The 25,361-nt window shown below is 39.3% G+C and overlaps 1 protein-coding gene across 1 annotated transcript; it reads left to right on the forward strand.

The window, feature by feature from the left end:
* Positions 1-24,938, forward strand: LOC307143158 (uncharacterized protein). The gene is made up of 7 exons (XM_079844467.1): positions 1-88; positions 1,527-1,694; positions 1,817-1,855; positions 11,964-12,032; positions 16,604-18,599; positions 19,435-19,503; positions 23,118-24,938. Exons 2-7 carry the CDS (start codon positions 1,662-1,664, stop codon positions 23,339-23,341), a joined length of 2,430 nt encoding a protein of 809 aa, XP_079700593.1. The 5' UTR covers positions 1-88; positions 1,527-1,661; the 3' UTR covers positions 23,342-24,938.
* Positions 24,939-25,361: the final 423 nt, after the last annotated feature.

Genomic DNA, 25,361 nt, shown 5'->3' on the forward strand with positions numbered 1-25,361 from the left:
ACTAGTTCAAAACAAATGATTCGCAGAGGATTCGAAGCTTCACGTAGAGGTGTTTCGAAAGCGACCATCACGGATTGCACGTTTAAATGTAAGTACTGTGTTTTAACATACTCAAATAGCTAGCGATACAAATGTTAAAAAGCCAAACGTCTTTGTAAAAAAAACTAAAAATGTCGTTAAAACAATCCGCTAAGTTAGCTGAGCACGTTTGCTCGGCTGCATTTGTCCGGTGGTGTGGGGCAAAACTGTACTATGCTATAGCATTTAGATGTGTTTTCTGGCTGGGGGAGCAGACTGCTCAATTTATTAAACTGAGGGGTTAAACCTCTTTTCACCGGGGCCAAAAATTCGGCCCGTGTGGCTTGGAGGTAAGGCAACGACCCGTTAAATCTCTATTAACAATCTTGTCCTGAAGGTTAACGTTACAGTTAAATTAGCCCTCACCATATACAAAGACCACAGCAATAAGACAACTGTAGCAACTCATCATGTAATAACTGCACATAATGTAATATTTATTACATTATTATTGTAATAAAATGTTCATCATGTAATAATTATTCTCAAAATGTAATAAAATATTGAGCTCATATGTAAAAAATAAAATACATTGTGAGAAATTATATTAAAAACTCACCAAAAGCATATTTTCATTTTTGTAATAGATTTTAAAACATTTAAAAAAAAAATTAGTATTCCCTTATCGTACATTTAAAAAAAAAGTCTTGAACTACCTGGAAAATGCAGCATATTTACATATTTATGCTATAATTATTAATAAACAAAGCATTGGTATTCCTTTACAGTAAATTTTAAACATCTAAATCCAGTCTTAACCTGCCTAGAAAATCCACCAGATTACTACTAGTAGTAGTTTAAAGGTGCAAAAGTTCTGATTTTATTTATTTATCTGGATTGAGATTTTTTTTTAAATTAGATTCAACTTTATTGTCATTATACCGCAGCACTGTAAATGTACTGTAAACGAAGGTCAATGCTTTATGTTTAATAAACATATAATAATATTAATTACACAAATATTTAAATGTTTCACAGATAGTTTAAGACTGGATTTAGATTTTTTTTTAAAAGTACTGTAAGGGAATACATATATTTTTTTGTTTTAAAAGCTATTACAATAATGCAAATATAACATGTTTTGGTGAAAAGATTAGATTATGAACATTTTATTATAATAATAATGTTATTACAATGTTATTACATTGAGTTGCTACAACAACAACAACTAATAGATAGATAGATAGATAGATAGATAGATAGATAGATAGATAGATAGATAGATAGATAGAAACGAATAGATAGAAAGATACTGTTTCATTTGTGCTTTTGTAGTGCTGTCATGCAAGCTTTGGTCATGTTTTAACCACATTTGGGCATCCATATCTATGATTTTTGTGTCTGTCCTGCCGTGTCATTTTGTCTAATCTTCCTAAGTTTGCATCCCTGTGTTAATATGCTTCACAAGTGTTTCATTTCTCTCTTGTTTTTACTTTGTGTGTGAATAGCTGCGTCCCGATTCGAAGGCTGCATCCCTTTGATGGTCGAACCGAGCGTTGATAAATGAGACGGTCAAACATACGGAGGATTTCATATTTGTAAATGTTAATGATTCAAGCAAGTCCTTCGATTTAAAGGCTCAGATGGACGTGCACAATAGGAAACCTCGCCAGCAGGTACATTGTGCCCAACAAGGCATCCAATACAAATATCATACAGTTTATGTGGAATATACAGCCCAGTAAAAACAACTATTTGAATTTTGTCAAAAGAAACTTTTTCTTTTTTTTCTTAAAAGATGGATGATGCTACTGGTACAAACAACTCTCCTCACCAGGTACATTCATGTTCATCACACAATATTTAATTCTACAGTTTATTTTGATGTATGTAATGTGAATTAGTACACCAAACAGTTTAAAGTAGTGCTGGGCGGTATGACCAAAAATGTATATCACGGTATTTTTCAAAATGATATCTGTTTCACGGTATATGACGGTATTTTTTTCCTCTATGCATGACCGGTGTTAACCACATTTTCTACTTATTGAGAGAGGAAATACTGCAGTAGATTGACTAGAAGGCCCTGTTTTACTGTCATGACGAGTGAATTTTGTAGAAAAATTCCACACTAGAGTTAATACAGGTTTACAAAGCCCCACAAAATGATGCTGTGCGGAGACAACCAATAAAACACAGACCTGAAAAACGCTCATTACAGACACATGAATATTAAAATATGACCATGGAGATAGAACACAAACGAGGGAGAAACGCGGAAGCACATTTAAACTGTCTAAGGATATTTTCAGTACGTTTAAGAGCACTGCAGTCGCTGAACAAATGACACACGTCAGTTTAACACAGAAAGAATAAAGCAGTTACGTTTTTGCCCATTCTTCTTTGAATTGTCAGTCTATTTATTAACTTACATGGTCTTCTGAGCAGCAGAATAACCCATTGTATCATCGCGGTCGTGATCAGACGTACAGTTCAGTGTCCTTTGCATAACGTTACATTTCATTTGAAGAAGACGTGATGAAATATGTGCGCATTCACACTGCTGGTTTATGTCAAATTGGTCCTTAAAAAATGTAAACGCGCTCGCTCCGGTCTATATGTGCTATAATATGATCCATGTGGAGAATGTTAATCTAAACACGGCACTCTGCGCAGAAACCTTGCACGCGCCGCGTGTTGTTTGAATTCAAGGGCTGAATCCGAAATCGCCCCCTATATCCTTAAATAGGGCATTATTTGAGGGGACAGCCATCTGTAGTGGTGAACAAAACCATAGTGGACGTTATTGAGTGAACTCATTCTATCCCACATTGCACCGCAATAACGAGTGTACAGCTGATGCACACACAGCGGCTGTCTGAATTCACTCACTCGTTTTCATTCACTCTTCCAAGTTAACAATATAAGTGGATAAAGTAGGGAATAATAGTGAATGAGGCTTTAGGGGGTGATTTTGGACTTACCATAGGCTGTGATGCAATCTCAGCTGTGCTCTCACTACAGTTCAACAATAAAACGGGACCCCTCGAACAGTGACGCGCTGTGCCGCGTTCTGAACGTTGTTTAAGCAACACATAGGCCTACTGGTATTGCGGTATCATCAAAATTCATATCATAACAAAAATAAATACCGGTATTCGGTATGAACCGGTATACCGCCCAGCACTAGTTTAAAGCCACCGTTTTGCTGAGCCTTTATTCTGCCGCAGTCGCCTCTTCCACTTCTTCTGCTGTTTTCTGTCCATGAATGATCCAAACAGTCAATTGGAATAAATTGGCCAAATTCGATAAATATTTTATTTGAGCTGATTTAAACCTTTTTCGGCAACACTGTATAATGAGTATAGTGTAACAAAGTACTTACAAATCATTTGCAAACTATTAGTTTATAGTTAAAGGGTTAGTTCACCCAAAAATGAAAATTCTGTCATTAATTACTTACCCTCATGTCGTTCGACACCCGTAAGACCTCCGTTCATCTTCAGAACACAAATGAAGATATTTTAGTAGAAATCTGATGGCTCTGAAAGGCCTCCATTGGCACAATGCACTTTACACTCTCAAGACCCTTAAAAGGTACTAAAGACGTCGTTACAAAGTCCATCTCACTACAGTGGTTCTACAATAACTTTATGGAGTGACAGAATAGTTTTTGTGCGCAAAAAAACCCTAAATAACGACTTATATAGTGATGCCGATTTCAAAACACAGCATCATGAAGCTTCGAAGCGTTATGAATCAGTGAGTCGAATCATGATTCGGATCGCGTGTCAAACCGCCAAACTGCTGAAATATGGCGATCCAAACTGCTGAATCGACTCACTGATTCATAAAGCTTCGAAGCTTCATGATGCCGTGTTTTGAAATCGTCATCACTATATAAGTCATTATTTAGGGTTTTTTTGCGCACAAAAACTATTCTCGTCATTCCATAAAGTTATTGTAGAACCACTGTAGTGAGATGGACTTTGTAACGACGTCTTTAGTACCTTTTAAGGGTCTTGAGAGTGAACCGTGCATTGTGCCAATGGAGGCCTTTCAGAGCCATCAGTTTTAAACTAAAATATCTTCATTTGTGTTCTGAAGATGAACGGAGGTCTTACGGGTGTCGAACGACATGAGGGTAAGTAATTAATGACAGAATTTTCATTTTTGGGTGAACTAACCCTTTAATTAACAGTTAATGAACTGTAGTTAATACATTAAAATACTATACATGAATAGTGAGTTCATCATTGATTGTCACTGTAATTAAGAAATGATTATTGTTTAACGAACTCATATGTAAAGAGTTAGATAATGCTTTAAAAACATATTAACAGTAAATAGTTCTCACTTTAGATTAGGTCATGGAAAACGTGAAAATTACATTAAATGCTTTAAACAAACCTTTATTAGACTTTAATTGCACTCATATTCAGTGTTTTATTTTTAAATGTTCACAAATACATTAATCACACACACACTCTTGAATATGTGGTTTACAGGGAATCTCCATAGGCATAATGGTTTTTATACTAACCCTACCCATAAACCTACCCATCACACACACACACTAACCCTACCCTGCATTTTTACATTTACAAAAAAAAACTAATTCTGTATGATTTACGAGCTTGTTTCCTCATGGGGACCTCAATTTAGGTCACCATGGTGACATGAGTCCCCATGAGTCTGTGTGCATTCAGGTTGAAGTCCCCAGCGGCATAGAAAAACATGAACACACTCTCTCTCTCTCTCTCTCTCTCTCTCTCTATCTCTCTCTCTCATACACACACACATGATCTGGTTCACTATCTTTGTGGGGACTCTCCATAGACGTAATGGTTTTTATACTGTGCAAACTGTATATTCTCTCCTCTTACACTAACCCTACTCCTAAACCTACCCATAAAAAAAGACATCATGTATGATTTATAAGCTTGTTTCCTCATAAGGGACCTCAATTTAGGTCTCCATGAGGTTATGTGCATTCAGGCTGAAGTCCCCAGTGGGATAGAAAAACATGAACACACACACACAGACATGCGCACACACACACACACACACACATGTTGGGTTTTCATGTTTTATGGGGACATTCCATAGGCGTAATGGTTTTTATACCGTACATACCGTATATTCTATCCCCCTACACTGCCCCGGCCCCTAAACCTATCCATTACAGGAGACATTCTGCATTTTTACATTTTAAAAAAACATCACTTAGCAGGGCTCCAGACTAACTTTTTTCACTAGGAGCACAGTGGCCCCCAACTGAAAATTTTAGGGGCACAACCAGAAATTTTAGGGGCGCACACCGTAAATCAACATGCTAACCAAATCTACTAATTTCCACTGTTTTACTAATAGGGATCGGTATCGTTAAGGTTTTAATGGTATTACTACTCTTACCGATACTGCTTATCGTTCCGGTACTTGAACAGTATTCTTACCGGTTCTTTTTATTATACTTTATATATTTTTTTAATAAAAAAAAAAAAACATAATTAAGAACATAATTAACATGGCTTTATAATCTGAAAAGTAAAATATCTATAGCAAAAGAAACCGCAAAGTTTGAACAAAAATATAAAACATCTATTTGTAAATGGACCAGTGTGCCGGCATTCGGAGGGTCTGCTAACATTAATATTACTTAGAAAGAACAAACCTACAAAGAAATCTAATAAAGCAATGCAATGTAAAATAACACTGCATAGTTTTCACTGTATAAATTGATAGATTAATGCTTATAAAAGCTAAAGTTATTCATTCAAGAGATGTGGATATTATCTTTTTGCCTTTTGTTCGTTTTGAATTAATGGCTCAATCGTCAGCAGGTTTATTAGATGCTGCCCCTTTAAGACCGATCAATGTAGAACTAATAGCCTAATATCAAATTCTCCTATTTCTCCAAACTATTTACGCCCATTTAAGATATAAACTGTTAAAATAACTACTCTCCAATCCGGTCATTTTGACACCGGCTATTTGTTGTTTATTTGATGGTTTAGACGCGCACACGAAGCCTACAATATAATGTGCAAATCGGTCAATTTCGCAGCACACACACATAAACCGCCTTGAAGTTGGAAACAGCGTCTCTTGCGCGTATTATTGTGCATTTAATAGCTCTTTATTATCAAACACGTCCCGCAGTTTAGCAACAGTAGAGACTGCAGTTTACAACAATCACTGAATCTGACGTTTAGTTTAGGTTTAGGGAGAAATGACAGCGCAGGGCTGTGAAGGGAAGGATGAGCTCGACGGAACACGGCTATAGGAATAGTTTTACCTCATATCATCTTTTTATAATTATTGAAAGCCAAAATCGAAAATAAAATTAGATTAATATCACAGCACATCCCTAAAGGTTAAGAAGACTAAACTTTTGTGTAGTTCTCTTGGCCATCGTCACTCATTAAAGCTGACGGTGGTGTTGTGTTCGCTGGAGCTCCACGTGACAGTGCTCACTCGCTTTCTCTCTCTTCTGGATTGCGAATGGCAAAAATACATCAGGAACAAATGGTTTAATATTATCTCATATAGAAACGGCTGGCAAAGATAGAATTTGCCAGACATAACGTCTATCAATTATAATTAGTAAGTGTATTTTCTTAATTTCTCCAGTACCGACAGCAGGCAAATTTACTGGTCGCACATGTGCGACTGGATGTAAAATTCAGTCGCACACTCTCAAATTTTAGTCGCAAAATGCGACCATTTAGTCGCACTCTGGAGCCCTGCTTAGTCTGATTTATAAGATGTTTTCCTCATGGGGACCTAAAAATGTCCCCACAAGGACGAGGATTTTGGATATTGCCATCTTTGTGGGGACATTTTGTCCCCATAACGTAGGGATTACCAGTCCACACACACGCACACACACAGGCTTGTTTTGCTATCTAAGTGAGGACATACCATAGGCGTAATGGTATTTAAACTGTACAAACTGTACATTCTATCCCCCTACACTACCTCTAGCCCTAAACCTACCCATCACAGGAACATTCTGCATTTTTACATTTTTAATAAAACATTGTTCAGTATGTTTTTAACGCTATTTTAAATTAGACTGGGTAAACCCAGCCTGATCTGCCGGCGATTTGATTTCGCCTGCAACTCAGTCTGGATACCTGTACATTCATTTCTACTGCTTCTATTACACTTTTGCGGGAACCAATCATAGACTGGTTTATCCACCTGGCGCGCTATTGGAGGGTTTGACACGATGACGGATAGAGAAGCGATGGGTCGTTGCCCGTTGATCATGCCTCTTGTGGTCTGATTGGTTGAAGGACTATCCAATTGCATACAGAGTCATTAGAATTATGCTTGTTTATCACACCTCTTGTGGTCTGATTGGTTGAAGGACTATCCAATTGCGTATAGATTCATTTAATTTATGCTCGTTTATCATGCCTCGTGTGCAGTAGAAAATATATAGCAGACTCCCCAGACCAATGTTCAATCTTAAATTATGATTTTCGAATCTGAAATGTCCTCATATTTCATGTTAACGTCGTAATACCAGTGTCATTATACAAATTTGTGTCCTCATAAATCACAAAAACAAACATACACAGACACACACACACACACATACTACACTCTCTCTCAATCTCTCTCTCACACACACACACACTCAGTTTTTTTTGCTATCTAAGTGAGGACATTGCATGTTTACGTCGTAATACCAGTGTAATACCTGTGTCATTATACAAATTTGTGTCCTCATAAATCACAAAAAATCCACACACACACACACACACACACACACACACACACACACACACACACACACACACACACACACACACACACACACACACACACACACACACACACATTGTATATTGTCTCCCCTTACACTAGCCCTACCCCTAAGAAAACCTAAAAACCTTCTGCATTTTTACATTTACAAAAAAACTCATTCTGTATGATTTATAAGCTTGTTTCCTCATGGGGACCTCAATTTATGTCCCCACGGTGACACAAGTCTCCATGAGTCAGTGTGCATTCAAGTTGAAGTCCCCAGAGGGATAGAAAAACATGCGCGCACACAAGCACACACACACACACACACTCTTGAATATGTGGTTTTACGGGGACTCTCCATAGGCATAGTCGTGTTTATACTGTATCCCCCTACACTAACCCTACCCCTAAACACACCCATCCATTAATAAAAATAAAATATATTTTTTAAGCCATTGTGCCAAATTTGTGTCCTCATAAACCATAAACCACATATACCTGTACACACACATTAGGTTTCCATGTTTTATAGGGACTTTCCATAGAAATAGTTCAGTTTTATACTGTACAAACTGTCTATTCTATCCCTTAAACCTCACCGATGTATTTTAACGTCGTAATCTTATGAGTATTTGTATGTAATTCATAATGACAGCATTATTTATTCATTTATTTATTTTTAAGTGATTATGTTTAACTTCATGAAGCAGTGTTTTGAAATCGGCCATCACTATATAAGGCTGCGTTCACACTGCAGGCTGAAACGACCCAATTCCGATTTTTTTGCCCTTATGCGACCTGTATCTGATATTTTCATGACAGTCTGAACGACACGGATCCGATCTTTTCAAATGCGACCCAGGCCACTTGGGTATGTGGTCCAAATCCGATACATATCCGATCTTTTGAAATGCGTCTTCAGTCTGAACTGCCAGGTCACATGTATCTGACCCGCACGTCGTTGATACGCGACAAACGTCATCATTGTAACTCCCGTTCCTTACTCCAGTCCAGTAGGCTTGCTACGATAGTCGGTGTTGCCGGTGTTACCGGTGTCCAGACTCCACACCGGTTACATCACTTGCCCACCGTGGCACCGCCCACCGTCTTTTTGATTTTTTTTTTATAGTAATAAAATAATTTAGTTCAGTTAGAGAACAGACAGTACAAATAAAAACTGAACGTGTCTGCTTAATAAAGCAGGATCCGACCGTGAGTCTCGGCAGCGGCAGGAGTCATTCATCAGATTTAAGAGTGAGGAGCTGACTGAGATGATCGCGGAAGATTTGGTTTCAAAGCGAAACGTAAAAGCGCCTATTTAAGGGAGTTTGTCATTTGTTTTGTTGTTGTGTTTTTCATTAAAAATAATAGGCTAATGAACCCACAATTCAAGCAACCCGCAGCCGAATTGGCGCTAATTAAAAACCGAAAGTAAAATGTGCACGGCCGCACAGAGCGCGCATTGTTTACTTTCGCCTGGCTCCGCAGTGCGAGCCTCCGCGCTACGCTGCTGCGCGGATTTATTTTTGCCGCGTGCACCCTCGCGCTCGTGCGGGCGCGTCGAGTATAAACGAGGCTTTACGGACGAACTAACAGTGTGCATTCATGGCGTGCATCTCAATCATAGACTGATCAATGCTTGATCAGTGCCCTGACTACTGAACTAGGGAACTGATTGAGACGCACCCATGGCCTCACAGAGTGCGCATTTACAGACGAGCGGTCAGTCACGGTGTGTGCGCATTGGCGCGTTTTCAGTTCAGAGCGGTCGTGTTCATGTTACTTTCGGTTAGATAGAATTAGTGATTTAAAAGCCTCCGCCGGTGATACCGGTATTACCGGTGTTGTCACACATCAATTAACCGGTGGGAAAATTTCCTCACCGTCACATCCCTACAGTCCAGTGGTGGCGGTAATGCACAAGAAATAGTTGCTAACCGCCAATAAAAGAAGAAGTACGCACCTGTTGCTAGCCAATACACTCCAACTCCAACGCGTTTCTGCACTGTTATGGGCCGCCGCAGACGTGTCTCTTCCCGTGACAAAGTTAGTTGAAGGTGCTCACAAACATAATTGAAGGTGGATCTGATCATTCTGAAGTTACTGACGAATTCGGTATCAGTAAAGCCACTCACATCAGTATCCCACCACTCCTGGCTGCGACTCCGCACACACACGTTTCTCTGTACCGACGTTGCGACCACTGCTCCACAAAACGCCATGGCCAAAAACCTTGCTCTCCTCCTCTTTTTTAATTTTCTTCTTAACATGAGAAGGTTGTAATGGTGCTGGCTCCGTTGCGAAAATAACTTTAATAAAGCTAAACGAACTCCAATGCTGACACCCATATTTGGCTACTTCCGTAAACAACAAGTGACGTCGTTGACCGTTGAGTACTCTTCTGCGCATGCGGGTCACTTCTGGGTCATTTCACGTTCACACAGGAGATCACAAAAGGTCGCATTTAATTGGAAATGTGAACGGCCTTGCAAAAAAATCGCATTTTTTCAAAAAATCGGAATTGAGCATTAAGCCCAAGTCGTTATTTAGTTTTTTTTGGCGCACCAAAAATATTCTCGTCACTTTATAATATTAATATTGAACCACTGTTCTCACATGAACTGAATTAATTATGTTTTTAGTTTAACTCTCTAGAGTTAATTTTTCTAGCTGACTAACGAGTTTATGGACACTGGATATGGCTTTTCTGAGGTAAATGGTTACATGACATCGTTTACAAGCTGTTTTATTGACACTATGGTTGAAACACTGATTGAGTGATTCCATGTGACATGATACAGATTTCAGTAAGTTGTACTGTTGAATCTTTTAACACACTTTCAGATGCTCATTCATGTTTATTTCGCGCTGTAACTGGTATTAAGGCGGAAGAGAAGATCAGTTCATGTCTTCTCGAGCTGAGCTGTGCCAGAGCGTTCTCACGGCACAGCACCAAAACAGTATTTATGTTTTATTTGGTAATAAAATGGACGTAATTTGAAATCTGAGACTTTGTTTTATATCAATAGTAACAACGCACAAATGGGGCTGTAGCGATACACTAATCTCACGATACGATACACGATATTCAGCTCACGATACGATATATATCACGATATTCAGCCAACAATACGATTCAATATAATTCGATACACTTACATCATTTTCTGAAAGATTTAAAGGGGACAGCGCCCTGCGCTTAAATTAACATGGAAGCGACTGAACGCAGCTGCTATGGTGAGCTATTTTTAGAACAGACCCGCGGGCAACTCGTGTGGTCCTTGCGGGCGACTCATGTTGTTGACCCCTGAGTCTAAGTCGTCGCTTTCCTTCTTCGTTTTAAACCCAAAGTGCTCCCACACATCTGCTTTTAAGCATGAAGGTGCTGGATTTATATTCGCCGCCATGTTCTTGAATCTCCTCGCTCTGACTCCGTAAACAAGAAGATGTAGACGTCGGCGTCTGTGTAAAGTTAGTAGTGCGGGTAACTTGCCCTACAGCGACACTAGCAGCTGGCTGACCAAATCGCTCTTCCTGCAACGCAAATGGGGGTAAACACGGGTATTTGAATGGGACTCATGTATCGATACTCGCGGCTTAAAAATCGATACTTTCTTGGGAGAAAAAATATCGATTTATATCGCAGAATCGATAAAATTGCTCAGCCCTACGCACAAAGATTATTGCGATTTATTGGATGGGAGACACGCTACAATGTCCCGTTTATTCATCAACTGAAAACAGGATGACTAATCGATTCTTGGTATTAAGAATCAATATTGGTTCGTAAAAATGAGAATCGATTAAAATCAATATTTTTTTACCCTGCCCTAGTAAATACCCTAGAGCCAATGCTAGCCAATTGCGTTCATGCAATACTGGATAAGTAATATGATTGGCTTTTGCCACTATGACGGTCACGTCAGCACCAGCTTCAGAAACGCCCTCTGTCAAGTGCTGTGTGAATGCAGCGTCAAGAATTGGACGAAACCGATCCCCACAAAGAACTATTACATAAAACCCCAGTGAAGTCTGTTTTATTTCAATGTGTGTGCAAGCAGAGATTGACAGGTTGGATGGGCAAGAAAAGGTTTAAGATGAAGTCGTTTTTTTTGTGTCGTTTTTCGATTTGAAATACTATATTAATGCAAAATGTTGTTTATACTTTTGATTTTTGTTTACAGATTGTGTCACAGTTCCGAAATGAAAATGAGATTTTTGTACCAAGACTGAGATGGACTGGAAATAGCATGGTAAGTTCTCAAGTCACAGCAAGAAACTCAAAAATGCTTGTGCTTAGAGCTGCAAGTAGCATTTATTCTCATTATCAGTTACTCAGTAAATTGTATTATTAAGTGATAAATAATTTGGACTATAACATATCAGCGAACCATCAAATTTGCTTCACCTTTAGTTTAAGCCCAAAATGATGTTATCAGATGTAGAGATGCATCGATCGACCGGCCAGGGGCTGGAATCAGCCGTTTTTGTGCCTGATTGGCCCGGACCGGTGACCGCAACAAACCAGCTGCCTCTCACTCGCTCGTCTCATTCGCTCTGGTTTCATAGTGCTTGTATTGCACAGGGTTTTACTAATTCCTGCAGGTTTCGCAATGAAAAGCGTGTGCAACACTCGCTATGTTTACATGCACAACTTTTGTTTCAATTGGACTGAATCCATTCCGATTGATGAATCTGAATGTAGTGTTTACATGAACGCTAAACACAGTGATTGGGTTGATTTGCGCGTTTGTGTCCCAAGCTTCAAATCAGAATTGATTTTATGACATGCGCACTTGGCACGAATACAAAACATTTTCCAGCTCTTTTCTCCTACATTGCTTCTTTATTTGTTTTAAACAACAGACTTAATATTTATCCATTTCTGGTCATAATTTGGAGACATTGGGCCTCATTCATGAAACACAAGCAGAACAAATTTGTGTCTAAATCGTTCGTAAAGCCGCTCTGACGTAAATTTTCAGATTCCCGAAAATGTTCGTATTTTCAAAATGTTAGTTGGTATGAAATAAATTTATATCTGCTCCCTACCACGTGTAAATGGTGCGTAAAACAAAACGTTCTATGTTCTAATTTAGGCAAACTTACGACATTGCATTTTGATGCACTATGTTCCATAATAATATTTCAGAAGTTGATTTGCCCCGTCTTTTTTTTTTTTTTTTACTGTTCAACTTTGGGTAGGCAGTAGGGGTGTAACAGTACACGTATTCGTTCCGAATGCAATCTTTAACAGTTAACAGTTGCAGAATATAATCTTTAACAGTTAAGCTCGGACACTTCAGTTAAGCACACTTCAATCCTAGTTCCCACACGAACATATTAAGTATTCAGTCTATTTCATCACGAAATTCAAACGATAAATGCCGTTGTGATGCTCTTTATTGTGGCGTGACTGATCACTGTATAGGCACGGCATCAGTTCAAGAGGCCCGTGAACGCGATCATCTGTGAACGCGATCGATCATCTCGTCATAAAGAATAAACATGAATGAACATCTGAAGGTATGTTGAGGATACATAACAACTTACAGTCATGTATCATATGTGGTGTAAAAGCTCAATCAGTGTTTCAACGGCGGAAAGACCTCAATATAACTGCTTGTAAACTAAACAATGTCATGTAGCATCACATTTTCCTCAGGCAGTCATTCAGTGTCCACATAATTATATTCACTAGAGAAATGAACTCTTTCACTAAACATATGCTCTATATTAGCCTATATATTAATTATATTCTACTTAACCGTTAGTTATGTCTCGATTAGCCCAATTCATGTATGTTTAAATAAACCTGTCATGAAAATTATATAAATGATTATATTTCAACAACGAATTGGAGAATAAAAATATTTTATAATTCGATTTAGAAGTTATTGCAAAAACTGCCTTAGTTTACATGTTTGCACACAAGTTTACATGTTTGCACACAATGTGTTATTTGAGTGTTGATTATTATACCTAAAAATAAATAACAACTGAATTTAAGCTAATAGTTTGGGCTCTGTTGTTAACCTTTAATATTAATGTGCAAGTAAGGGCTCCCTGTATAGTTTACAGCAATATTTTCAACAAACTTTTAGTTATAATAGAATTCATTTAAGGACAGACACTTTTTTTTCTCCAGTAAACCACTGTTTAATAAAAATAAATAAAAATTACATTTTTTGTAAAACTGCTGTACCGAACCGTGACTTCAAAACTGAGGTTCGTACCGAACCGTCAGTTTTGTGTACCGTTACACCCCTAGTAGGCAGTCCTCGTCACTGTCACTTTTTACCTGGCCGTCCAATCACAGTGGAGGAGGGGTGGGACAAAAACTACACCGAGCAATCATCCCACTTGGACACTGACTGAACAACAATAATGGAGAAGTTAATACTGCTTTTTACTGCATTTTTTATGTTCAGTAATATTCTTCAAAATGAGATACCAGTAACACATTACTGCCATGGATATTCTGTATCATAGCAACCAAAGTATCTCAGCTGGAAAAACGCTGCCCTTGCAAAGCGATTTCAAGTGTCGCCAGCTGGCCGTTTTCAGAAGAGCACCAGGGGGTTTTTTTCACGATAATTGAATATTTATTGCTAGGCATATGGTCAATTAGTCTCTTTAGCATTTATGCAAAATACTGGAGCCAAACCTGAGAAAGAATTCTAGAAGATTCCACAGCGTTCCTGGACACGTCATTGGCAGTTGTAACTCATGGGCGGGGATTATGCTAATTATGAATGAGCGTGCACGCACGTCCTATTTACGAATTTTTGGAATTCATTAATATGCTCACGTTTAACTACCGAATCCGTGGTACACGAAGCATTTGTGAATCTGGAGGAGAGTTTTCGTAAAGGTCCATTTTATGCGCAAATTACTCCGAATTTGCTCTCATATTTACGAAAGTTTCATGAATGAGGCCCATTGAGCATATGAACCGTTTTGCTATGCTGCTTATATTTATCACGCAGTAAAAATGCCCCTCCGCACCCAAAACCAGTCGTCTGTGGATGAGAATCAGAAACAAGGACTGGTGGGAATTAGGGATGCAGCGATTAACCGATTTCTCGATTAACCACGCTTAAAAACATCATGGTTAATTAAACGTAAAGGCTATGCTACACCAAGTGTTTCTTTTGCACGGAACTTTTGCAACTTGCACAAAACGAAAACATAGTTACACCAGTTTAAAGTGCCGTGCTTATCAGAGTCACTGAGGCTACTACTGTACACACTGGATTAAAGGGTTAGTTCACCAAAAAATGAAAATTCTGTCATTAATTACTCACCCTCATGTCGTTCGACACCCGTAAGACCTCCGTTCATATTCGGATCACAAATGAAGATATTTTTGTTGAAAGCTGATGGCTGAGAAAGGCTTCAGATAGGCCTCCATTGGCATTCAGTACATTAATACTCCCAAGACCCATAAAAGGCACTTAAAACGTTGTTACAAAGTCCATCTCACCACAGTGGCTCTACAATAATTTTACGATGCGACGACAATAGTTTTTGTGCGCAAAAAAAAATCAAATAACACCTTTATCCAGCTTGTTATTGTCTTCCGTGTGTGCCTCCACGACGCATGCGCTAGAATATGACGCAGATCCGGTGCTCGGACACATGACCCAGAAGGGATTTGTTTACAAGCAGAGGAAGACGCGCGTATCTAAGCTGTTGGATTCTACATTGATCGTGCTTTAGGTCTCAGCGTAGTTCTCAAAATGGGGCTTAAGTGTGCATTTCATGGATTCCCGAACGCTGGCGCTACGTCATATTCTCGCGCATGCGTCGTGGAGGCACACACGGAAGACAATAACAAGCTGGATAAAGGTGTTATTTTGATTTTTTTTGCGCACAAAAACTATTGTCGTCGCATCGTAAAATTATTGTAGAGCCACTGTGGTGAGATGGACTTTGTAACGACATTTTAAGTGCCTTTTATGGGTCTTGGGAGTATTAATGTACTGAATGCCAATGGAGGCCTATCTGAAGCCTTTCTCAGCCATCAGCTTTCAACAAAAATATCTTAATTTGTGTTCCGAATATGAACGGAGGTCTTACGGGTGTCGAACGACATGAGGGTGAGTAATTAATGACAGAATTTTCATTTTTGGGTGAACTAACCCTTTAACTGTGACTGAGGGACCAAACAGCCAAGCTTTATTTCCACCAAAGAAACGCCTGAAGTCGGCAGTCTATAGCTGAGCGTGAGGTTTTGTTTTAAAACGACCGTTATTTTAGAACTTATTATTTCCATGCCGACGTGCCATTCAGTCACAATACAGATAAGTATCGTGTTTATTCGTTTTTCCTTTTTTTATTCAAAATCTTTACAAACTTGTTAACTATATCATGAATTGTGATGTGAAAGTGAATGTGTTTTGTCAGTTAAACCCGTTTATAATGATCATGTTAGTTGATATTTACGCACATTGAGTTTGCAATTCAGAGGATCTGTTTTCATCACGTAAATTCATCAGTATTCCCCGAAATTCATAGAAGTGGCCAGTGAACATGGGAGAAGAACAAACTTTGTTTCATGCACAATGTGTATCCGAAATGAATAAAACATGTATTCAAATTATAATCGAAAGCATTATTATTGCAGCTTCCATAGACATCAGTGTATGGAATTTAAATTTAACAAACTATACATGTCTTTTTTATATAGGCTAGTAGTTCATTGAAATGTCTATTTAAATCTCTGAAACCTCAAATAAACATTATGTGATTGAATTGTGATATATGAATAGTGATGAAAAGCACTGTATGTTTTACTTTTTTTTCTCTTTTTTCTTTTTAGATGAAAGACATGGATCTTCAAGATTCTTATGATCTCTATGATTCTACGTCAGATAGTTCAGATTCCTACATTTCCGATATCTTTTCTGAGACCGACAGTGATGATAACCTTGTACCAGACCAGACTAAACTTCAGCTTCTTGATGAAATGGATGTCGATGAATCCGGCTCAGCGAGTTCCCCCGTCTGTGAGACAACGTCAGACAAAATGACCTTTGATAAAGACAGTCTTACATCTGAAGCATCTGGAACAGCAGAAGCAGAACCCAGCTCAAGTCAGAACACAAAAGAAGGCATAGTTGTCAGTGCATACCAAAAAAGAGGTGGCAGTAGAGTGTACAACAAGAGACATTACTGCTTGTATTGTCGTAAGCCTTACGCTAAGATGGCAAGGCATCTAGAATGTTCACATAAAAAGAAATCTGATGTGGCTAAAGCTCTAAGCTTTCCAAAGGGTTCCAAGGAAAGAAGAAAACTGCTAGATTATATTCGCAACAGAGGAAACTATGCTCACAATTCAGCTGTTGTGAAATCAGGAAAGGGGGAACTAGTGCCCTTTAAACGGCCACCTAAAGAAGCGCAGGGAGATGATTTCATGCACTGCGTGTACTGTCAAGGGCTTTTTATAAGAAAGGTCCTGTGGCGACATATGCGTTCTTGTAGACTCAAACCTCGATCGGTCGCCCCCAAACCAGGAAAATACCGTGTTCAGTCTTTGTGTAGATACACAGGGCCTGTGCCTTCCAACATGTCTAAACAACTGTGGGGAGTAATCACTACCATGACTCCTGACCCAATCACAGATATAATAAAGAATGACAAAGTAATTATTGATTTTGGACAGCACTTGTTAAACAAAGGTGGGATATCAGCCAAGAATAAACAGTGTGTGCGAGAGAAGATGCGAGAGTTGGGAAGGCTGCTTGAGAATGCCAGGAGAGTCACCACCTTAAAGACAATGAAAGATTGTGTGAATCCAAAGAAGTACATGGAGACTGTCAAAGCTGTCAAGTACACATGTGGGTATGACATTGAATCTGACAAGTTCTTGATTCCAACACTTGCCACCAAGCTTGGGAATTCCCTGGTTAAAGTGAACAAAGTCTTAAAAGCTCAGGGTTTGCTCTCAAACAACAAAGAGCTTGTGAAGAATGCCAGTGAGTTTCAAGACCTCCATGAGGAGAAGTGGAACGAGATGATCTCGGCTACGGCACTGAGGAACATTAGGGAAGCAAAGAGTAATGTGCCCACTCTCTTGCCCTTTACTGAAGATGTTCAAAAAATGCATGCACATCTCAGTCAAGTGCAAGATAAGTGGTCCAGTTCACTCTCTGAAGGTCCCTCGCCTAAAGCCTGGACGGAGCTGGCGAAGTTGTGTCTAGCCCAGGTGATTCTCTTCAACCGGCGCAGGGAAGGAGAGGTGGCGAGCATGCCTTTGTCTGCGTTTTTATCAAGAGACACTTTTGATCCGCATGTGGATGTGAGCTGGGCGCTCTCCGAAGTGGAAAAGGTACTCTGCAGAAACTTCTCGATGATTGTCACCAGGGGAACGCATGGTTGGCCAGTTCCAATTCTTCTGACTCCAAAAATGTTGTGTGCCTTAGAACTCCTTGTTCAGCAGAGAGAGGCTTGTGGCGTTGTGAAAGACAATGGATATTTGTTTGCAAAACCAGAAGGCATGACCCATTTCCAAGCGTCAGACTGCCTCCGTGGCTTCGCCAAGGCGTGCGGTGCAAAGTTTCCCAAGTCACTGACATCGACCAGACTGCGAAAGCATGCCGCAACCCTTTCAACAGTGCTGAACATGACAGACACGGAGATGGAGCAGCTTGCCAACTTTCTTGGACACTACTTAATAATCCACCGTGAGTTCTATCGACTCCCTGAGAAGACCCTGCAACTTGCCAAGATCAGCAAAGTTCTAATGGCTCTCGAGCAAGGAAGATTAGCTGAGTTCCATGGCAAGAACTGGGATGAAATTGGGATCGATCCTGATGGTGGGTTAATTTATTTGACTTTTTTGTTCGTTTTTCTGTGTTCACCATTTACTCCTTTCTGCTTAATCTCATTAGCCAGGTTTCCATCCAAGGATTTTTTTGCGAAAAAAGCTTTAGCGCATCAAAATGTTTACCGATATAGTTGATGGAAATGCCAATTATCCTTTTTTGCAAATGGCGACAATATCTTTCTGTTTAACTTTACCATATAAATTCTGTCGATACTTCAAATGTTGCGAAAAACACTTTTTGACGAGAAAAAGGGCTTTAACGCAAATAAATGTGGTGTTACATGACAGAATTAGCCTATAGCGCCCACGCTCGTGCCGTTGCTCCCGTTAAAGCAAGGTTTCTGCATGTTCAATACATTAAAGATTGTTACTATGTGACCAAACATTTTACCGTACCAATCTTTTTTATAGATCCTAAATTTTGCACACAGGACAAATAAGCTGCCCTGTGTCCAAACCCATGGGCTTCATCACATAAAGGCCGTTCATCAGTCCTGTCAGACCAGCTGTCCCACTTCACCGTGATCTTAAGATTAATATTTCATAATGTATTAACAGGCCTATTATTCGTGAAAATAGTATGCAGTAAACTGGTGTATTTCAATTGTCTCATCACTCTCTGCATTTTACAAATATTTGGGACAATGCGTTTTTTTAGGGATGACGTCATTATGCACACCATTGGTAAAAGGCCAATTGAATGGAAACAGACTGGAGACAGCAAATTTCGCAATCTTTTTTTAACGCATATTCACTTTGTCAATATCAAAAGAGTGGATGGAAACTTGGCTATTGTTAAGCTGTACTTTGTGTGAACTCCACAGAAAAAGTTCTGAACTGTGATGAGGATGACGGGCTCATACAGGAGGGACACACTTCAGCTACTGTTTATGGTTTGTATTACTCAACTTCAAGTAGCTTTACTGTCATTTAAAAAAATGACTATTGCTATGTCTTTTATAATTCTTTAAAAATGCTAGATGGTATGATAACCAGATGGATTTATGTAATTATGTTGGGAAATTAATGAATGAAAAGTGAACCCACAAACAGTGATCAGACTTAAGAATTTCCCTTTGAAGACAACACAGTGTGTGCTTATAGCAAATGATCATTTCAGTCCAAGGGACAGAATGTAGAATCAGTGTTTTATAGGTAGAAGGAAAATAATTTAACTTGCACTATAGATGATGACATAAATAATGTAGGGCTGGACCAGAATATTTGAATATTCGTTTGGTGGATTGGTATTCGATTTTCAATTTTGGTAGGATGGACTGTTGAATAGGAACCCAACCTCGTTATACTTAATAAAAAGATTTGCTTCTTAGCTTAAGTGTTCCTTACAACTGGAGTATATTCTTTATCTAGAGCGCACAACTGCACAAGCTTATATGGAAGAAGCCCATGCCTGAACTTGCAGTTTGGGTTAAGCTGCGTTGGTTTGACATTGTGGAAAATAGAATAATAGAATCAAAATGTATTAGCCTTTTTAGTTGTTAGGGATGTTATGTGAGAATTTTCCCTCACCGTCTTATTTTCGGTTTAGAATTAGCGGCAATTCGGGTGCGGGTTGCTTGAATGGTGGGTTTATAAGCCTAATATTCTATACACAACAACAAAACAGTACAATGACAAACTCATTTAAATAGGCGTTTTTACATTTCGCTTTTAAACCAAATCTCCCGCGATCATCTTGTCATTCAGCTCCTCGCTCCCGTGATGAATGAGATCAGACTCCTGCTGCTGGTCTGTGCTGCTAATCTCTTTCGGCTTATGCTGTATTGGGCAGACACTTTCAGTTTTTATTTGTTGTGTCGCTCTCTAACTGAAATAAATTATTTTATTACTATTTAAAAAATCGAAATGACGGTGGGGGGGCGGTGCCGCGTTGGGCAAGTGATGTAACCGTTATACCTGAACACCAGTAACACCGACTATCGCAGCAAGCCTATTACCCGTTATTATCAATCTAAATCAGGGGTCTTCAACTAAAATTACTTGAGGTCCAGTATATGAACCCTCCTCACCTTCCGAGGTCTGGACAATTATATACCTAAAAACAATAATTTATGTTTATTGCCAGACTAAAGAAATTAGTGTAGAATATAATATGTTCTCATATGGACAAAACATGTCTGTTCATATTGTTAAAGCGAACATAGGTATTTTGTTTCCCATTTTGTTGCTGTTCTGTTATGTCCTTTAAGTTGCTTTGGTACAAAATATCTTAATTCAACCAGTAACCATGTCTGACAAAAATATTACCGGCTAAAATGCCTAAAATATGACTAAATATGACTAAAAATGCCTTTATCTCTAAATCTGCACTGAAAATACATTAATTTCAACATTACTAGCAACTAAAGTGCTTTTTCCCTGCTGAACTGAGATCCCCCTGGTTAAAAAAAAAAAAAATCAGAGTCTCTCTGAACACTGCTATTTTCTGTGCTTCAAATTGCACTGGTAAAATATCATTAGCAATATCATTCAGAAACACAAACAGTGCCACCAGTGTTGGAAAAATTAAAAAGTGCAAGAAACATTTTATTTAATGTTTCCACTTTTGACAACCGCAACAGAATCAGAGCAAATGAGACACACAGGCCTCGTACAGGATGCAGGAAGAATAAATGCGATTTTTTTCCCCCCACCCATTCATCTTGGAAAACTCAGTTTTCAGCGTCAACTTTCCTAATTTTTGAAAATGCCATTGTTTTTGCATGCCGCTTTCTGCTCTCAGTCTCTTCGTCACTGCATGCGTGACTGCACGTCTGAACGTAGCAACAGTGAGCATAGTAAAGTTAACTGTCGTTGCAACCCGTGGTGACATAGGACCCAAACGGTTCTACTGAGCTGAATTTTTTTTTAATGGCATTTGATATTTATTTATTTCATTACGACAAAAGGCTTCGCGGTCCGGAGTCCGCTAGTTGGCGACCCCGGATCTAAATTAATCTACTGCGAAATATTGGAGCTTGTTACTGGTACCCCTTTTCCACCAAGGCAGTGCTGGTGCTAGTTCGGAGCCAGAGCCTAGTTTCAAATCGGTTCTTTGTCTTTCCATACCCAAAGCACCAGCTCTGAACCAGGAAATGTGGTTTAAGTAGCACCAAAACATTGCTGGTCTAGAAGTAAGAACCGCTTGCGTCAGGGGCAGACTAACACAAACTTTTGACCGCCATTTTTGAAATAGCAGCTAATTGAGCTAATAGCTGCTCGATTGTAATCTCCGTCTATACATAAGCCCTGCCCGCGTGAGGCCAGCCGCTTCTCGAGATTCCTACCTTTATTCGAGAGAAGAATATGTTCAGCCCCCTCCCTCCGAAGGTTTGAATATTCTGTGTTGATTACCACCGAAGCTTCGAAGCTCAAAAAATGGTATTCGGACCAGCCCTAAAATAGTGATATAGGATTCAGAACTCAGATACCCCTTTTCCACCTAGGCAGTGCTAGAGCTAGATCGGAGCCAGAGCCAAGTTTCAAATCGGTTCTTTGTGTTTCCACACCCAAAGCCCCAGCTCCGAGCCAGGAAAAGTGGTTCTTAAGTAGCACCAAAACATTGCTGGGCTAGAACAGGGCTAGAAGTAAGAAACGATTACGTCAGTCGCTGGGGGCGGGGTCAACAAGACCAACACAAACTTGAGATCCGCCATTGTTGAAATAGCAGCTAATGGAGCTAACAGCTGCTGCTCGTTTGTAATCTCCGTCTATACAAATTACGACGAACTGCATGAATGCGTTGGATTCGCTGTGTTTCCGTTGTGTTTTGCTGCCGATGTAGGATCGTAAAGCCATGTGAATCAATAGTAAGGCAACGTTTGCTTTGTTGATGGAAGGCTTGTTCGCAGCGGTGCTGTGCAGAAACCGATCGGCGTATGACAACGAGTCCAGCGAGAGCACACAACACCTTATGCTTTTGATTCACTCATGCGTTTTTTTTTATATATCATACGTGGATCGGTCTGCGCAGCGCCGATGCATCTCGAACAAGCCTGTTGTGTGCTTGTTTCCCGCTGCCCAGGGTTGCCAGGTTTTCACAACAAAACCCGCCCAATTGCTACTCAAAACAAGCCCAATCGCGTTTCAGGGGGGCTTCCCCGGTAAAAATCACATTTGGGGGTAAAATATGTGTTTTTTTGGCATGGTTGCCTACTAAAATTTGCATTCCCGGGGCTAAATATCACATAATTGATCGCTTCAACACGCGGACATGAAAAAACAGCCCGCGGCAAAACCGCAGACTTGGAAACACTGCCGCTGTCAGGCTAGCGTTGCTGAGAAAGATGAGACGTATACAGTGACGTAAGACCTGGCTCTGTTGTGCCTCTCTGCATGTGGAAAAGCAAACGGTTCTTAGAAGGCTCCTCAGTCGAACCAACTATAAACTGGGACTAGCTCTGGCTCTGAACTAGCTCTAGCACTGCCTTGGTGGAAAAGGGGTAAGAGAGTTTGTAATTCCAGCACACACTATTCTTTATCCTTTTTTTTTTTTTACCACTTTCAGGTAAAACCACACAGAGGAAAAAACCCTGGCAGCAGACAGAGGTGCAGGCGGTGCAAAGGCACATGATGCATTTCATCACATCTTGTACTGTACCAGCAAAGAGTGACTGCGAGAAGTGTTTAAAGGCTGAACCAGAAGCTCTAAAGAACCGGGACTGGAAGAACCTGAAATTCTTCATATATAACCGCATTACAGCTTATAAAAAGAATTTGCAGTGCAAATAATATGAAGATTGCCAACTCTGGCAGTATGGCAGTTTTTGTATACATTAACCTTTTTCATGTTCCAAGTTGTTCCAGAAATACCTACTGTGCTTCTAAAGAGGTCAAAGCTCCAGCCAAACTTGTAGGATATTGAACAACGTTATTGTTCGACCAGTCCTTTTCATCTTGTGGCCTTCATCAGTCATCATGAACATACCGCATTTCAAATAAGGTACGTGTGAGGCAAAAAACAACCGATTGTTTACGCACATATTGTAATAACATTTTTCAATCTCCTACAAGTTTTGACCTCGAGTTTTTGTTTATATTCTAATGTCTCAACCTGAATTTTTTTATACTTTTTAGTTTGTTTTAAGGGTTCATTCGACGTCATTTGTTGAGTTTGTTCAAAGTTAAATTCAGCTATTTAAATGTGAATTGATGTTTTGAGGTTCAATTACTAGTTAGTAGTAGATTTATTATCATGGTAGTAAGTACCAGGTGAACTAGTAGCAGATGGTTGGTTTTGGTTAAAAACTATCAAAGAATGGTTCAAATTAAGGAAAGGATAGTTTGAAGTGGAAAGGTTTAAAGGTTAGACCTGTTGGTTTGGTATGGGTTTGACTATATCCAGACAGTAATTTACTACTCTTTCAAATCTTTGTATATAATAGAGAATAGAGGACTTTTTTACTGCTTCATTCACTTCAATCACACTGATATTCCTATCAAATATAGTATCAGTCAATCAAACCAAAAATTCTGTGTTGTGAAGATGACTACAGTCACTCGCCCACACTAGGTTTCACAGACGAGGCTTAACCTAGTCCCAGACTACAATGCATGTTTGAGCTGTTTTAACTGAAAGCACCTTGCACTGCCATATCTTAAATTAAGTCAGTGCCATTGTTTTGTCTCAAGATGCACACCAGTAATGTTTTTCTAAGGCATGTTAATAAATATTACGTAGATGTCCTAATTGAACTAAGGCCTGATCCTGGCTTAATCTAAGCCCTGTCTGTGAAACCAGGTATATATGTGTTCTATGCAAGAGTGACACTTGGCATCACTAGCACCATTTGCAGGCCTCACTACATCATTATCTACAGTATGAACAACTAATCTGATGTTTTGTACTACTACTGTATCATTAATTACACTTAGTTGTAGATTAAACCCTGTTTAAGGTCAAATGAACAAATTAAATCTGAGTATTTACTTAATATAAATTCATATCATTTGTTATTAGTGATATACTTATTATTGTTGCAAGGTCACACAAATCAAATGGGAAATTGTGCTATTAATGCAAATCAGATTAGACATGTTCACATGATTTCTCAGAAGTCTCCATTTAGCATGGTCAAGTCATTAATCATCAATTCACATATCTGAATTTGTGTATTAGCTAACAAAGCTATGGTTAGTATCCCTATTTTTTCAGATCTCTAGAACCATTAGAAAGGAAGGTCCTCACCGGTGAGGATCATAATGTTGGTCCCCATACAACAGGGGTGTGTGCGGTGATGTCTCCATCACCCATTTCGGTTAACAAAAAATTTGGAAGAAAAATGGCTAAACATAAAAACTAATACAGCCATATTATCTTTGCAAGCACAGATTGTTTTTAATTCAATCAATATTTATTTTTTCATTTGTATTGCCAAAAGAATTGGGATCCTCCAAATCATTGAATTCAGGTGTTCCAATCACTTCCATTGGGCACCTAGGCATGCAGACGCACGCTTCTACAAACATTTGTGAAAGAATGGGTCGCTCTCAGGAGCTCAGTGAATTCAAGCGTGGCACCGTGATTCTCTGCAGTGACCAATCACGCTTCTCTGTCTGGCAATCCGATGGACGAGTCTGGGTTTGGCGCAGTGATGGAGTACTCGAGTCCAGGACTCGAGTCCTTATTCTCTGGACTCGTGACTCGACTTGGACTCGCGGACTTATGACTCATACTTGGACTCGAGTCTCGAGGATATATAAAATCGGACTTGAGCATTCATCAAATGAATTACGTTGTTTCTGACTAAAT

The sequence above is a fragment of the Gobio gobio genome (assembly GCF_949357685.1).
Source record: "Gobio gobio genome assembly, chromosome: 19".
Lineage (NCBI taxonomy): Eukaryota > Metazoa > Chordata > Actinopteri > Cypriniformes > Gobionidae > Gobio > Gobio gobio.

Coding starts and splice junctions, on each gene's coding strand:
- LOC307143158 (XM_079844467.1), top strand. CDS start 1,662: ATGGACGTGCACAATAGGAAACCTCGCCAGCAG. Junction 1,856..11,963: donor CAAACAACTCTCCTCACCAG/GTACATTCATGT, acceptor TTTTGTTTACAG/ATTGTGTCACAGTTCCGAAA. Junction 19,504..23,117: donor CACTTCAGCTACTGTTTATG/GTTTGTATTACT, acceptor TACCACTTTCAG/GTAAAACCACACAGAGGAAA.